Source organism: Pecten maximus, chromosome 18, assembly GCF_902652985.1.
Source record: "Pecten maximus chromosome 18, xPecMax1.1, whole genome shotgun sequence".
Taxonomy (NCBI): domain Eukaryota; kingdom Metazoa; phylum Mollusca; class Bivalvia; order Pectinida; family Pectinidae; genus Pecten; species Pecten maximus.
Window position 1 is genome coordinate 29,620,262 of NC_047032.1, and position 10,600 is coordinate 29,630,861.

The 10,600-nt window shown below is 35.5% G+C and overlaps 1 protein-coding gene across 1 annotated transcript in view; it reads left to right on the forward strand.

Annotated features, from left to right (window-relative positions):
* Positions 1 to 10,600, forward strand: part of LOC117316144 (cullin-associated NEDD8-dissociated protein 1-like) — a 34,851-nt gene extending 24,251 nt beyond the window's left edge. Inside the window, exons 24-33 of the mRNA XM_033870652.1 lie at positions 472 to 539; positions 988 to 1,082; positions 3,961 to 4,064; positions 4,885 to 4,952; positions 5,561 to 5,750; positions 6,783 to 6,971; positions 7,354 to 7,425; positions 7,665 to 7,836; positions 8,782 to 8,928; positions 9,583 to 10,600. Coding sequence (XP_033726543.1) covers positions 472 to 539; positions 988 to 1,082; positions 3,961 to 4,064; positions 4,885 to 4,952; positions 5,561 to 5,750; positions 6,783 to 6,971; positions 7,354 to 7,425; positions 7,665 to 7,836; positions 8,782 to 8,928; positions 9,583 to 9,716 — 1,239 coding nt within the window. The 3' untranslated portion in view covers positions 9,717 to 10,600. The remainder of the gene's footprint in view (positions 1 to 471; positions 540 to 987; positions 1,083 to 3,960; positions 4,065 to 4,884; positions 4,953 to 5,560; positions 5,751 to 6,782; positions 6,972 to 7,353; positions 7,426 to 7,664; positions 7,837 to 8,781; positions 8,929 to 9,582) is intronic.

The window sequence follows — 10,600 nt, forward strand, 5'->3', positions numbered from 1 at the left end:
GTTGTCAACTTGTCAATGACCTAACTCACATTGAACTATGTCACATTGACCTACTTGTCATTAACAATTGACCCATTTGTCATTGACCTAATTGTGATTGACCCCTTTGTCATTGACCCACTTATCTTCGACCTACTTTTCATGGACCTACTTGTCATTGACCCTCTTGTCATTGAACCACTTGTCATTGACCTACTTATCATTGACCTCTTTGTCATTGACCCACTTGTCTTCGACCTACTTTTCATGGACCTACTTGTCATTGACCCTCTTGTCATTGACCTACTTGTCATTGACCCACTTGTCTTCGACCCACTTGTTAACTTTATTGACCCATTTGTCCTTGAACTACATCTCATTGAATTGCTTATGATGTTAGTAATTTACTTATTGAAATAAGTATAATTTGTGTATCAATTTTGATTACATAGTTTGGGTGAATACTTAACATTTCTGTGTTTTATTTTTCAGAATGCCAAATCATCTGATTCTGTGAAATTATTTGCTTTATTAGCTTTAGGAGAAATAGGAAAACACATGTAAGTACCCCATAGTTTGTACTTGTTTTGATAACTACTTTGTAATGTCTTGTCATAACTAATGCAACACCAATGTATAATGTTCCTGACAAATTCCTAAACTAATCAAATTATACCATATTTTGCCCTACCTTATTTATGTCAACTCTTGTAAAGTCTTGTAATGCTTTTTTTCCAGTTTTCTTGTAAGTGATGCAATGTCATTTTCCTAATCAATTCAGTGACTAATAAATTATACTGTATTTTTTATCCCATGCAAATTTTTCTCATTGTCAACTATTGTTGTGAAATTTTTTTTTAGTTCCATTGCTGATGCAACATCATGTTCCGAACAAATTCCTAGACTAATAAAATTATACCTAATTTTGTCACTGGCAAATATAACCATTGGAATTTAAAAATGTATATTTTGTAGAATATATTTCATGTATAACTTGTGTTTCTGCAGTGATGTGAGCAACCACGGTGAGATCCAGCTTGTAATATTAGAGTCATTCTCCTCATTAAATGAAGAAGTGAAAGCAGCAGCCTCCTATGCCCTTGGTAAGTATGTGATGGGCTAACCTTTAATGTAGTGTCATTGACAATGTATGGATGACAACTGTACTCGGAATATATATAATCAAGCTATCATCCACCTGTATATATCGACCCCCTTTTAATTTATAAATTCAAACCTACTCTAACGTCTACCTGTATATATCAACCCCCTTTTAATTTATAAATTCAAACCTACTCGAACGTCTACCTGTATATATCGACCCCCTTTTAATTTATAAATTCAAACCTACTCTTAACGTCTACCTGTATATATCGACCCCCTTTTAATTTGTAAATTCAAACCTTCTCTAACGACCACCTGTATATACCGACTCCCTGTCTATATATATAGTCAAACCTTCTCTAACGACCACCTGTATATACCGACCCCCTGTCTATATATATAGTCAAACCTTCCCTTACGACCACCTGTATATACCGACTCCCTGTCTATATATAGTCAAACCTTCTCTAACGACCACCTGTATATACCGACCCCCTGTCTATATATATAGTCAAACCTTCTCTAACGACCACCTGTATATACCGACTCCCTGTCTATATATATAGTCAAACCTTCTCTAACGACCACCTGTATATACCGACCCCCTGTCTATATATATAGTCAAACCTTCCCTTACGACCACCTGTATATACCGACCCCCTGTCTATATATATAGTCAAACCTTCTCTAACCACCACCTGTATATACCGACCCCCTGTCAATACTAGGATGACAGCTATACTGGGAATGTAAAATTGATTTTCATTATATACTGTAGGACAGTAAAATAAACACTTGTTGGTGATACCATTACCCTTCCAGGGTTTTCTATAGAAAAAAAGTTGTGATAGGGACTTGGGCCTCTAATTGACTGATATTTGGCACTTATTCTTTCCAATTTCAATCTAAAATTCCCCATGTAGATTAACTTCAGTTTCTGTCAAATGAAGGCTGAAGCATCGAGTGTTTCATCTTTTCTGTTTTGTTAACCATCTATGCAATATTGTACCATTTTACCGTGAGGTCAAACAATTCATGATCGAATACTTATCAGTTGACATTTTACTTCAGAACTTTGCACAACACAATTCCCAGAACGGCTAAAAAAAACACTATCAAATTTCCCAATTTTGTGTCTGTGGTACATTTTACAAAAAGGCTAGCGATGTCTCTGTTTTTCAATCACATCTGGATGTCTCTGCTTGTCAATCACATCTGGATGTCTCTGTTTGTCAATCACATCTGGATGTCTCTGTTTGACAATCACATCTGTATGTCTCTGTTTGACAATCACATCTAGATGTCTCTGTCAATCACATCTGGATGTCTCTGCTTGATAATCACATATGTATGTCTCTGTTTGTCAATCACATCTGTATGTCTCTGTCAATCACATCTAGATGTCTCTGTTTGACAATCACATCTGGATGTCTCTGTTTGACAATCACATCTGTATGTCTCTGTTTGACAATCACATCTGTATGTCTCTGTTTGACAATCACATCTGGATGTCTCTGTTTGACAATCACATCTGGATGTCTCTGTTTGACAATCACATCTGGATGTCTCTGTCAATCACATCTGGATGTCTCTGTTTGACAATCACATCTAGATGTCTCTGTCAATCACAGATGTATGTCTCTGTCAATCACATATGTATGTCTCTGTCAATCACATATGTATGTCTCTGTTTGACAATCACATCTGGATGTCTCTGTTTGACAATCACATCTGGATGTCTCTGTCAATCACATCTGTATGTCTCTGTTTGACAATCACATCTGGATGTCTCTGTTTGACAATCACATATGTATGTCTCTGTTTGTCAATCACATCTGGATGTCTCTGTTTGACAATCACATCTGGATGTCTCTGTTTGACAATCACATATGGATGTCTCTGTTTTACAATCACATATGTATGTCTCTGTTTGTCAATCACATCTGGATGTCTCTGTTTGTCAATCACATATGTATGTCTCTGTTTGTCAATCACATATGTATGTCTCTGTTTGACAATCACATCTGGATGTCTCTGTCAAACAATCACATCTGGATGTCTCTGTTTTACAATCACATCTGGATGTCTCTGTTTGACAATCACATATGTATGTCTCTGTTTGACAATCACATATGTTTGTCTCTGTCAATCACATCTGTATGTCTCTGTTTGTCAATCACATCTGGATGTCTCTGTTTGACAATCACATCTGTATGTCTCTGTTTGACAATCACATATGTATGTCTCTGTTTGTCAATCACATCTGGATGTCTCTGTTTGACAATCACATCTGTATGTCTGTTTGACAATCACATCTGTATGTCTGTTTGACAATCACATATGTATGTCTCTGTCAATCACATCTGTTTGTCTCTGTTTGACAATCACATCTGGATGTCTCTGTTTGACAATCACATCTGGATGTCTCTGTTTGACAATCACATCTGTATGTCTCTGTTTGACAATCACATCTAGATGTCTCTGTCAATCACATATGTATGTCTCTGTCAATCACATATGTATGTCTCTGTCAATCACATCTGGATGTCTCTGTTTGACAATCACATATGTATGTCTCTGTCAATCACATCTGTTTGTCTCTGTTTGACAATCACATCTAGATGTCTCTGTTTGACAATCACATATGTATGTCTCTGTCAATCACATCTGTTTGTCTCTGTTTGACAATCACATCTGTATGTCTCTGTTTGACAATCACATATGTATGTCTCTGTCAATCACATCTGTATGTCTCTGTTTGACAATCACATCTGTATGTCTCTGTTTGACAATCACATCTGGATATCTCTGTTTGTCAATCACATCTGGATGTCTCTGTTTGACAATCACGTCTGGATATTGTATTTTATTCTCCAGGTAATGTCAGTGTTGGTAACTTGAACAAGTTTTTGCCATTTGTATTGAAAGAAATAGAAAACCAACCAAAGAGGCAGTATCTACTACTACATTCTCTAAAGGAGGTAAGTTCTAATGTCTTAAAGATAATAATTGATTTAAATTTCAGAGTTGTTCCTGTTATTACTTAAACATGCTAAACTGCTGAAAGCATATACTCTGCTCTTCACAAAAACGCATAACATTTCACCCGCTGTAGAAATTATATTTAATTGATACCAAAAAAAATGAAAAAATATAAGCGTCCTGAAAATGATTGCTTATCAGACCAAAAGATGTGCCAAATATTTAGGCGGGATTTGATTGGATTTCCATCGAGATACAATAAATTATTTCTTTAAACAAAAAGACAGAAAGAAATACTACAATTTTTGAGGGTGGTAAAAGCATAAAGTATATAATTTTTGGTATTGTATAAAATATTAAGTATCCTGTTTTTGTTTTCAGTCAATTATGATTGCACCGTCAAGACATATATCTAAATATCTAAATATATTGCATTATAAGCTAAAAAAGAACAATGAAGATATAGACACACATCATCAAACCTGTATTTTTAATAAACAAGAAGCACAAAAGACCCAATGGCCTGTAGCATGCTATGTTGAAGTGCTTCCAAGTTTGTTCAAATGAATGTTCAAGGTCACAGGGGTTAAATGTACTAAAATCTTTAAATGAGGAGTTCTCAACACTTTTATATTTGAATAATGTTGTAATCTGCATTTTACCTAGATCAGCTTCAAAGTAGCAATAGAAGCAGGTGAACGATACAATTTGCTGCAAACTTTTGGGAAAACCTAAAAACTTTGAACATTTAAACAGGATATTTAAAACAATTCACATTATCAATTGCGAGTCATAGAATTTTGTTTTTGGTCATTACAGATTATAAGTTGTGAGTCTGGATCTACAACTGGAGTTGATAACCTCAAGCCCTACGTACAAACTATCTGGTATGTATAGTACTATGTACAAACTATACGGTATGTACAGTTCTACATACAAACTATATGGTATGTATAGTTCTAGGTACAAACTATATGGTATGTACAAACTATCTGGTGTGTATAGTTCTATGTACAAACTATATGGTATGTATAGTTCTATGTACAAACTATCTGGTATGTATAGTTCTATGTACAAACTGTATGGTATGTATAGTTCTATGTACAAACTATATGGTATGTATAGTTCTATGTACAAACTATCTGCTATGTATAGCTCTATGTACAAACTATCTGGTATGTATAGTTCTATGTACAAACTATATGGTATGTATAGTTCTATGTACAAACTATCTGGTATGTATAGTTCTATGTACAAACTATATGGTATGTATAGTTCTATGTACAAACTATCTGGTATGTATAGTTCTATGTACAAACTATCTGCTATGTATAGTTCTATGTACAAACTATCTGCTATGTATAGTTCTATGTACAAACTATCTGCTATGTATAGTTGTTTATAATGCAGTGAATCTTCCAAAAGTCTTATCAAGCTCTTATAAACAGCATGTCTTTTGATTATTAAAGAAATTTTTTGTATGATGCATTTACAGGACAATGTTATTTCACCACTGTGAGTGTCCAGAAGAGGGTACGAGGAATGTTGTGTCAGAATGTCTCGGCAAACTTACCCTGATAGACCCTACGGCACTCCTCTCCAGTCTCAAGCAACACCTGAACAACCAATCAGCTCTCACTAGGAGTACCGTTGTCACGGCGATAAAATTCACTATATCTGATCAAGTAAGTTGTTGCTTTGTGAGGAAATTTTGTTGACATTTCATTTGTAATTATAATACATTTTTATACACCTGTCAAATTTGTCAGGAGTATTATGGTATGGGATTTTTCGTCCATCCATCTGGACGGCATAAACTTTTGTTTGTCCGCCAATCTTCTCTATTTTTGGACTTTTATTCTATTTCCGACTTTGTATATATTATGATCATGATATTAATTGTGTCTACACGAAATGAATTCAGATTTAACTGTTTTTGCAAGAGTTATTCCCCTTTTTTTTATTTCGGTATTAAATTTTTTGTCTGAGAACTACATGTTTTTACCAATTTCTTGGGAGGCTTTTTAATCATGATATGTTGTTTTTTTCCAAAAAAACATTTTGATTCGATGATTTTTGCAAAAGTTATTGCTCTTTGTTTATTTCAGTATTTAGTTTTGTCCAGCAATCTCCTTCACTTTTTGACCGATCTCTTTGAAACTTGGTAGACATTATCATTCTGATATGAAGTTGTTTCCTTAAAAACAAATTCCACTTTAACTGTTTTTGCAAAGTTATTCCCCTTTGTTTATTACAGAGTTCATTTCTTTGCCCAGAGATCTCTTCTGCATTTTTCAACCAATTTCTTTGAAACTTTGTAGGCTTTGTAATTAGCACTATCATTTTACTACTAGAGGAAATTTTATGCACCTATTGAATTTTGACAGATGTAGTATGCATCTGTCTATCCTGTCGTGATCATCCGTCTGTCCGTCATTAATTGGTTAAAGTTATGTGACATGTTCTACAATCGGATAAAGTTTTGTTGTCCCAAACTTTAGTGTTGATTTTTTGTGGGGTCAAAAAATGATGGTGTTAGTTCAATTTATGAAAGTAATAGTTATTTTTCAAATTATTTATCTGTTTGGGACTTCACATTTTAGGGGTAATTCTTTTCTGTAAGAGATTCAGATATGGTCAGATGGGTTTATTGTGCGTACGTTTGTGGTGTTCAGAACTTATTTCATTGATGTTAATTCCCGGTCCTTTTGTTTTAGCCCCAAGGTATAGATCCATTACTACGTAACTGTATCGGTGACTTCCTCAAGACTCTACAGGACCCTGACCTGAACGTGAGGAGGGTCGCCCTGGTTACCTTCAACTCTGCAGCTCACAACAAACCATCATTGATCCGCGATCTTTTAGACAATGTATTACCACATTTGTATAACGAAACTAAAGTACGGGTGAGTAACACAATACTGGGTGGTCTGATTGGTCTGGTGTTGATGTGACAACACCCTTACCTCTCACTAGGCAACCAGGCTTTGATTCCCTGGTTGGATGAGTATAGGTATGGAGGTTATCTACCCAACCATGTGAGTTTTCTCTAAATACTCCAGTTTCCTCCCAAAGAAAGATTCCGTCCGGGCAAACAAGTGATTTATATGAATTGATATAACTTGTTTGGCAGTGGTTGGATAATAGATAATTCATAATATTTATGTTATACAAAGAACTGTCCTTCTATTTAACTACTGAAAAAATATGGAAAGGATTAATCTAATGGAAGTTCTGTTTTATCTCCTAGCATTTGATTTTCATTTTATAACCTTTTTATATTTACAGAAAGAACTAATCCGAGAAGTAGAAATGGGTCCATTTAAACACACCCTGGATGATGGACTGGACATCAGAAAGGTATGACCAATACTCTCACTGAGGAGAGATTTGATTCTGATTGAAAGTATGGGGGTGTAGAGACATTGTTACCTGTAGCTTTGTCTACATGTATTACCAATATGTGCTATCATTCTCACCGAGCGAAGCTTTATTGATCTTCTGGATAAATATGATCCTAGCATAAATAACATAAAATATGTCTTGAATAAGTATTATGCATATTAAAATGTAGTAAAAAATCCATGAAAATATTTCAGGCTGCGTTTGAGTGTATGTACACCCTGCTCGACTCGTGTCTAGATCGACTAGATATTTTTGAATTCCTGAATCATGTGGAGGACGGACTCAAGGATCACTACGATATTAAAATGTTGACATACCTGATGTTGGTCCGACTCGCCCATCTCTGTGCCAGTGCTGTGTTACAACGTGAGTAACTATCTAGTTGGGTTTGGATACAGTGATACTTCACTTAAGTCCTGGGGGACAGAAAATAGACTGCTGTGGTCTCCAGTCAGATGATATCTAATTAGAAAATCTATGTTAGTTAAGTATCTGTGATGGTCGCCATGACCTCTGATTGGCTTTATATATGGTTCATAACTTCCAAGTTTGATGGGTTCTCCAGACATTGAGATTAAAATTTACATCTTAATATTCATATTTCAACTCAATTCAGACTCAATGAACCTACCGCAGTTAACTCGAGTCATTTTTCAATGAACTATATCAAGTCCGGCGTAGGAATACATTTGTTGAGCTTGGACTATATTTTTTTTAATTCCTTTTCAAAAGTGATCATATTTATATGAAATAAATTCCTTTAAAACTAATATTTGTTTTAATTCGCTACTAAGTTTGTTCACGAAAGAAATCATAAAAGTATTAACTAATATGTAGACGAAGAGTGATGACGTACATTTCGGTAAGTTCTGTGGTAGACTTGCACAAGTCCCTATTTGTCAAAGACAAAATATTGTACAAAATATCAAAAAAATATAAATATAAGGATTGAATAAAGTTATGTTGAGGTGTATGGGGGGGGGGGGGGGGGGTATAAACCTCAATAGGTCTTGAGACAAATTTTTTGAACTGCTGCTTCGAGATTTATATCCCCATACACCTCAACATAACATTATTCAATCCTTAAATGTATTGAATTAAATTTCAAATTTGGGCTCAATATTTAACCAGTGCTATTTGGGTCATAAAAACCTTGAAAATCTTCTCATGGCATATTCTCAGAGTCTTTATAATTTTGTCTGTGACCTAAAGCTTGTGAATGTGAATGACTTTGACTTATATCCAAGGTCACAGATGAAATACATTAAAAACGTTTTGATGCAGTATATTTATATTTGCTTTGTTGTGTAGGTTTGGATAGACTCGTAGAGCCTTTGAGAGCAACGTGTACCACTAAGGTCAAGGCCCACTCTGTGAAACAGGAATTTGAGAAGCAGGACGAACTCAAACGGTCGGCCATGAGGGCAGTGGCGTCTCTATTAGGCATACCCGACGCAGGTAAGTTAGATGCTAAGGCAATAGTTTTCATGTAAACCCTGGTAAATACTGACCTCATTATACCGCTCAGCCCGAGAGAAAATACTGGCCTTATTTTACCGATCAGCTTGCTTGAGAGAATTGTTCACTAGCTTGATTCGTTGAGCATAAGACTTGTAAGCCAGAGGTCAAAGGTTCGATCCCTAGTGGAATCATTGAAATAAGTATAATTGATCATGACGTTAATTTCACCAAGGTCTGTATTTGCCTCATCTCTCTGGGGGCTTTTCCAGTCAAATATACACATCCAACAGGAGGACTTCAGAAAAAAAATCTATGAAGAATATGTCGATAACAGGGCAGTTATGTGATAAAAGATACATGCTTTCCTTTCATGGTTCAAACATTTATAGATAAATATGTGAAATTTCTGAAATTCATCACAAAGTGTTGATTTTACCAAGTGTCTTAAGACTTGTTTCATCAATATCGTATGAGAATTAGAAAGTCATGCAAGATTCTCTGTATTTTATACTAAAATTGTGTGTTGTTGGGTGTTTCAACTAAAATTGTGTGTTGTTGGGTGTTTCTACTAAAATTGTGTGTTGGGTGTTTCTACTAAAATTGTGTGTTGTTGGGTGTTTCTACTAAAATTGTGTGTTGTTGGTGTTTCAGATAAAAGTGCTCAGATGAACGAGTTCCTGTCCCAGATCAAGTCCACAACAGAACTGTGTAGCATGTTTGAGAGCATTCAGAAGGATGCCCAATCCAACTCCTCTACTGACATCATCGTCATGGATACCAGCTGAGGACAGTCACCACACAGTGCTCAAGGTTTTATTTTGTTAAGTGAATAAGACGGAGACATAAAACAGGATTTTCAGGTTGCCTTTCACTGCAGAGACCTGATCACAGTATGTCAAAAAATCTTAATAAAATGCAAGGGGTCTGTTCCTGAAGTGCTGTGACTGGAGCAGTCCTGTTTGGAATGTCTCAAGCCTTGGTCAATAGTGAAAATTGGTTTAAAAACTAATATAATTTCAGCAACTGGACACATTAAGCATCTTTATTGGAACATTTTGTTATTTTATGTTCCACTTAACATTGGGAGTTAAGTGTATGGCTTCAGCATGCCGTGTGTACTGAAATTCAGGGTATGATGAACCAAATAGATGGGGGTAGTAGTCTACTTGTGAACATAAATTAGTAACATGTAGATGGAACGGTCATCAAACATTGATAGTATGATTTCGTACAGACAAAATTATTATCACAATTTGATACACGGAAGTTTATTCATGAACATATTACTGATGATGGATAGACATATTGTCTGTATAGATACATCATGGGTAAAGATACAATTAGCTGAATATACTTTGGTATCGGCCTATCATGACATATAATTTCTCCATGTAGGAATATGTCTGGGTAAAAGCCCACCTATGTCTATTGTAGTTCAGTACAATCCTTACAAGTGCAATTTCCTTGCCTGCAATAAGCCCATCCCTGTTATGAGATTGTGTTGACTGCCGGGGCTTATTACAGGGCAACTACAGTATACCATATAGATGTATCTGTACAGACAGCATGTCTGACAGAGCGAGGGGTACTATTTCCCTCGTCCTATGTGTACAGACAGACCGAGGCGTACTATTTCCCTCGTCCTATGTGTACAGACAGTATGTGTACA